The sequence below is a fragment of the Phalaenopsis equestris genome, unplaced genomic scaffold (assembly GCF_001263595.1).
Source record: "Phalaenopsis equestris unplaced genomic scaffold, ASM126359v1 Scaffold001123, whole genome shotgun sequence".
NCBI classification, from domain to species: domain Eukaryota; kingdom Viridiplantae; phylum Streptophyta; class Magnoliopsida; order Asparagales; family Orchidaceae; genus Phalaenopsis; species Phalaenopsis equestris.
The window spans coordinates 103209-109519 of NW_018165562.1; the positions used below are offsets into that span (position 1 = coordinate 103209).

Genomic DNA, 6311 nt, shown 5'->3' on the forward strand with positions numbered 1-6311 from the left:
AAGAGCGTATATTACTTGATTGAAAGAAAGCGGAGATTTTAGCTGCAAACCAATAAGATCGAAACCAGACAACTCGAGCAACCTAGTCGGCTTCTCTGGAATTCGAGATAACTTCTGATATGCAAGATTCAGAGCAGACCTTTCTGTAAGAATGAAAACATCGGTCTCGTTGATTTCAAAAGCCCCATACTTGCCCTCGGGAAGCACCCAACAGTTTGTTTGACCATACATTGTCTCAGGCCGCAATGTCGCCGCCGCCAAGAAGACGTTTCGACCTTCCAAGACCTCCAACTTCGACGGAAATGGCGGGATGACCTTCATTTTAATAAGAACGTAGTCTTGAGGCTGAACACCTTCACCTGAAGCTCTGTCGTGATCGGCACATGGCTGACCATCCAATGGAGAGTAGATGGTGTACCTCATATCCTTCACAATCTTCCCCATGCCCTTCAGCTTCCTCGTCTGCCACTTTACAAAAGAATCATAAAAAGGATTCATATCGGTGGTGATAAAAGAGCGGCGCCAGTCACAACCGAGGCCGAAGGACTTGAGGTCTTCTTTTGCCCGAGGAGGGAAATAGGTAAGCCATTGATGGGGATTTTTGAATTCCACAATTTCTTCATCTGAAAGACCGAAGCTCTTCATAATCTCCCATTGGAACTTCTCCCTTCCGGATTTTGAGGAAGCTTTGGACCGTTTACTCTTGAACTTATCAGGGGCAGCTACGCTCCCCTCTTCAACTTTCTCCCCTTCAATCTCCTCTATAAAATCATCCTCCGAAGGAAATGAAGGTGGGTTTCCAAATTTTTCAATCTCTCTGGCGAGCTTATCGGCTGATGCCTTAATCGGCATACCCGTGCAATGGAATGCGAAAGGAAGAAGAACGTTTTGACCACAAAGTCGGTGATAGGCCGCGGAAAACTCAAGTTTTGATAGAGAAAAAGCATGACCCAGATGCAAAAACCCGTTCATATAAGGGTAAGGGAAATTTCCAAAGAACTTCTCGCCAGGTTCAGGAGGCTTGCTTCTGGAATTCACCTCAAAAATCTTTTCTTCTTCCCATAGCTTCTGTATCTGTGACTGTATCTTGAGTAGCTGATCTCTCCGAGCAAAGCTTCTTCCTCCCTCAGCATTTGCTGCCATTTTCCTACAAAAGCCAAAAGGAAACATAATCACCATCAATCCAAACACAATTCATGTTTCCATTTTCCTGCAGAAGCACAAAATTCTTATGTATTTACATATCTCACACCTAAAGTTTCATGTTTAAAAACATATCACTTTGGTGCTTTAAACATATGCATGAAAAGAAAATGTGTATTTCACTTTACAAAAGTGATAATAATGCTATTTTTTGTGATATTAAAGTTATGAGTGCAATGTGCGTAAATATGAAAGTTTAGGTATAACATATGCAAATACATGAGAATTGTATGCTATGCATGTAAATATCCCAAAAATAAATCAAAGTTAGAAACAGCATAAACAAGCACTGATATAAAAAAGGGAATTTGTACATAAATTTTACGCTTTATTGTCATTGTGAAAGAAGGGCAATAGATTCCATAGTTCAGTCTCAGAGTTCTCATGATCTTCTAAATTTTGTAAAAAGTGACACAAGCAGGAAAAAGGGAAACATCAGGAAAGGAAAAAAAACTGAACTTTAAGTTATTTGGTTATCTTGTGAAGGAAAGAGGAAGAAGATAAGCTTCTATATGAAGAGAAGAAGAGGTTTCACTTGGTCAAGGAGGTAGGATTTTGTTTTGGGAAATTTACATACATACCATACAATTCTTATATATTTTCATAATTACATATCCAACACCTAAATTTTAATTTTTTTATTCCACCCAAATTTTTATATCACATCAAAAATACAACTATTTTAACTTTAAAAAAGTGAAATGCACATTTTCATCCATAGTTAAGGTGGCATATATGTCAAAATTGATGTTTAAATATGTAAATACATAACTTTTAAGTGGTATGCCCGAAAATCTTCCTTTTTTTAACAAATAGAATAGATAAACACGATTTATTTTGAGTTGGTCAATTACAGAATAAAGAGGCAAAATGAGAGAGGTAGGGAGGGAGGGAGGGAGAATAAATTTGTAGTGAGAGATCATCATATATGTGGGGCTCAAATCAATTTAAGTTCAAGCAAGTTGGAGTAGATTTGATCCCAAAATAATCTAAGAATTTATGCCAAAATAATATCTTGAATAAGAACAAACTAACAGATTCATTTATGGTTTCAAGCATTTCAATTTGCCAAGCAGGAGAAAGAGAAATTATTTGAGATCTATCGGAGAAATAGTTGAATGACGAGAAAGTGGACAATGATTTCAGGTTTAGTGTTTTCGTAAATTGATGACGAGTCATGGAAAGTACCGAGAAGACAATACATCCATTATATGCTATGGAGCTAAAGAACAGAAAATCAGAAACACGTAATTGAGAATTCCATGGACGCTGTGAAACCATTGTTGATTTTCGGATCAAATTTGGCTCTGATTCTGATTAATTTAGAAAGGCGCTGCCAAAATTTGAGAAACCTTCAATGGTTGAAAGAGAAAGGATGAAGAGAGAAGAAGAGAAAGGGACCAAGCACAAAACCTAAGTAGAGGAAGAAGAATGCAAAACATCATTTTCATTCCAATAATCACAATAAATACATGACTTATCCACATATCCATTTAAACCTTACGGATAAGCAATCGCAGCGAGAATTATTCCCGATCTCTGCCAGGCTGCCGCTCAGCAACAGTTATAGTAAATCGAGAAATTACCTTGATAGAGGGGGAGGAGACAAGAAGGGCGACCAACTGAAACTGCCGCGAACTCTTCCTGCGCGATTTGAGAATGGCGAACAAGGAGAAAAAATCGCGCCGAAGAAGGAGAGGTTTATAGCAGCAAATCGCTTCGCCTGTGCGAACGAGAATTGGGAACAAGAGAGCACGGCCAGATCTCCGCCCGATCGCCTTCCAGGCTGTTTCGTAGCAGGATTTAAGCAGGATGTTAACCTAAATCAGAGAGTTGGGAGTCGCTCCAGTCGGCTAGGGTTTAGGAGCTCATTTTCTGTCTTCTGCGTAGATTTTGGTGTGCTGGAGATTATTATCGAATTATTTTCAGTTTATTTCTTAGCTTATTTTTAATAATTTCAAAATAATTAAAAAATAATTTAAAAAATAAAGATCACGAGTTATTTCTGATTTATTTCAAAATTATTAAAAATAATCTCGAAATAATCAGAAAATAACTCAAGAATAACTCCGCCGCACGTAGAGCCACGTCAGGAGTCCCCACAGAAAAATTAAGCAGGTTTAGGGGCAGAAAAGGAGGAAGGAGGAAGGAGAAGGCATGGGGATTGCTATGATTTAAAATGAGTTATTTATTAAAATATTAAATTAATTAATTAATGTCTTTTAAGAATTTGTATCTTTAATTAGTTTTATAGTTTATTAGATACTGATTATTGAGATATCATAGTTTAATTAATTCTTAATTTAATTTAGCCTATTACTAAGTATTAATTGTTTGATATACTATCATAAACTAATTATAATTTGAGTAATTTATTCTGTAATTAATATAAGTTTGATAAAAATAAATTATAATTAACTAATAAAAAATTTTTGCTAATTCATGTTTAATTAGCTTAAATAGAATTTTAATTAATGTGAAATGACTTAGTTAACAACTGATTATCGATTTATTCTTGAATATTCAAGTGTTAATTAATGATTGATTACTTCAACAAAATACTTATTGATAACAAATTATTTTTTGTAAATAGGTAATTAAAGATTAATGTACTTAAAAATAAAAATAATAAGTTAAAATTAAGAAAGCCAACATAAGAATGGGAACAACATTCATCTAGACAAGAATAAAATATTATGTACGTCATTCGGATATGCAGACAATGGTATGAATTCGCACCATGTCATGTGCCTGATGGTATGTTACGATTCATACATGTCGAATGCAAGTCTGATTTACCGGATGTAATATTTTTCTTTTAGTCAAGAAAGTGATATTGCCAAAAGTATGCGAGTATTAATGTCTATTCGGGAAGTAGACAGAAATTAGTGATGCGTCTACCAATGACCTGACGATTTCCTACGAATGTAGATGAACATGAACATCAATGTTTGGCCGGGAAAATAACAATTTTAGGAATATTGACATACATACCTCTCAATTCCCATGTATTTACACATCTAGCCTTCTAGGACTCAGTTGTAAAAACGGCTCGTCGTTTGCGAACAGTAAGTGCTCGGCTTGTTAAGAAGCTTGTGTTCGATAAGTTCAATAAGTTAACGAGCCAAACACAACCATTTTTTTACTCGATATATAAACGAACCAAACACAAACAAAAAATTGATTTATTCGCAACAAAAAGAGAAGGTTGTGAGCAAAATGAAGACTAAGAAGGAAGCTCTATCATGGGCATTTAAGTGTGTTTATGTGCTCCAATGACTTTAAAATTTATTGATCTCACACTTAACTAGATTTATTTCATCTAGACGGTCATTTTGATTGAAACGTTATTATGTGCACCGGATCGCCGTCCGGCCGACAGTCTGGATACAACCACGCCATTGTGGATCACATAGCGGCTAATCCGGGCAATCATCCGAACATGCGGTTACAACACATAATAATTTCTTCATTTCGATTATACGCGCCCAAATTCTAGAGATTATTTGATATTTCAACAGCATCTTGAAATTTTTAGTTACATTTTATGTATTTGATTGGAGTGTATTTGATATTAAATAATAAAACATGTTCTAAAATTAATATAATTTATGCAGTACAGTAATTGCATTAATTATTAAATTCTAAGATTTTAATGATAGTTTAATAAATAATCAAACACGTATTTAAAATAATGTAATAAATATATATTGTGGTCACAATTTTTTTAATAAGCTTTGTGTACTAATTCAATCACCCGCTCTTGATAGTTTTACGAACAAATTTGGAAGGTCAAATGAATGTTGAATCTAGCAAGTTTATAGTCGAATCAAACATGTCGATAAGACGAATCCAACGAGCCCAAGAATTTAAGGCACTCAAATGTCCATCAAATGTGGTCTGATCGAAGGAAGCTCTATAGGCCTTCCGATCAAAGTGTTTCATATTCCTATATTAAATGCACCTAAAACAATATAGATTGAGCTCCACCCCTCTCACGAACGCCGACGTTGTAATTCATAAGACTTTATAATATTTTCCCGTCTGTGGGACAAGGGGCCACTGTAATCATCAATTTATAGTGAATTTTGGCAACTGGGCTAGACCTCATGGTTTTTTTCTTTTACGGGTTTTCCACGTCAAAACTTATCCTGTCATTATTGGTTGTTTTCTTTTATCTAGGTATGTGCTAAATCTCATGCAACGCTAAGATAATAATATATTTCTCTATCGTCACATATTTTGTAGCCCACATCATTCTTATTTCCTCTCATAATTTTGGCATTGAGTAAAGTGTCAAAATAGTCCGATCATTTTAATTTTATAATTTATAGAAGTGTTAAAATAGACTAATTATTTTAAAGTTGAACTCTAATAATCTTCTATTAAAACAATTTCAGCCCTAATTTAAAAAATTTGGGACTATTTTTATACTCCTACAAACTCCAAAACTAAAATGGCCTCATGTAAGAGATTAAGGCCCATATTTTAAATCTCATTACAAGGTTTTTGGGCCACAAGCTTGGGGTCTAATTTTCTTGATCTAATCATGTGCCCAATAATGTCCCATAATTTGAATCTTATCGAAGGATTTTTGGGTATATATTATAATCTATTTAGTATTCACCTTAAAAAAAATAAAAAATAAAATAGGAAGAATTACCTCCAATAATTAGGGTTGTTGAACAGTTTGTGTTCGGCTCATTAAGTAACTCGTGTTCGGCTTGTTCGTTAAATAAACGAGCAGACCATGAACAATTTTTGAAGCTCGAATTATAAATGAGTCGAACAAAAACAACTCTCTGTTCGCCCGTGTTCGACTCGTTTTAGCTCCAAATAAAAAATAAAAAATTATATATACATACACACCTAAGTTTAAATCATAGAAGTTATTGTTTAATATATTTATGTGTCTTTTTTTTACATAGATTCGGTCTAAGTTCAAATTCAATACTCTACATCTAATTTTTTCAATTAATTTTAACAAGTCAATTTGATGTTGAACACGAAAAAAAATATTTAAATCGAGTCGAACACAAACGCACTGTTCTCGTGTCAATTTCGAATAATGCAATTTTGAACGAACCGAACACGAGCCAAGGCTGAGC

At 34.5% G+C, this 6311-nt stretch overlaps 1 protein-coding gene across 1 annotated transcript in view; it reads right to left on the reverse strand.

Annotated features, from left to right (window-relative positions):
* LOC110033283 (leucine--tRNA ligase, cytoplasmic) overlaps positions 1-3104 on the reverse strand; it is a 5571-nt gene extending 2467 nt beyond the window's left edge. The window contains exons 1-2 of the mRNA XM_020737209.1: positions 2790-3104; positions 1-1147 (exon numbers count right to left, since the gene is read on the reverse strand). The exon at positions 1-1147 is cut by the window's left edge and continues 1919 nt beyond it. Of these exons, the coding sequence (XP_020592868.1) occupies positions 1-1143 (1143 nt within the window). The 5' untranslated portion in view covers positions 1144-1147; positions 2790-3104. The remainder of the gene's footprint in view (positions 1148-2789) is intronic.
* Between the last annotated feature and the right edge of the window lie 3207 nt (positions 3105-6311).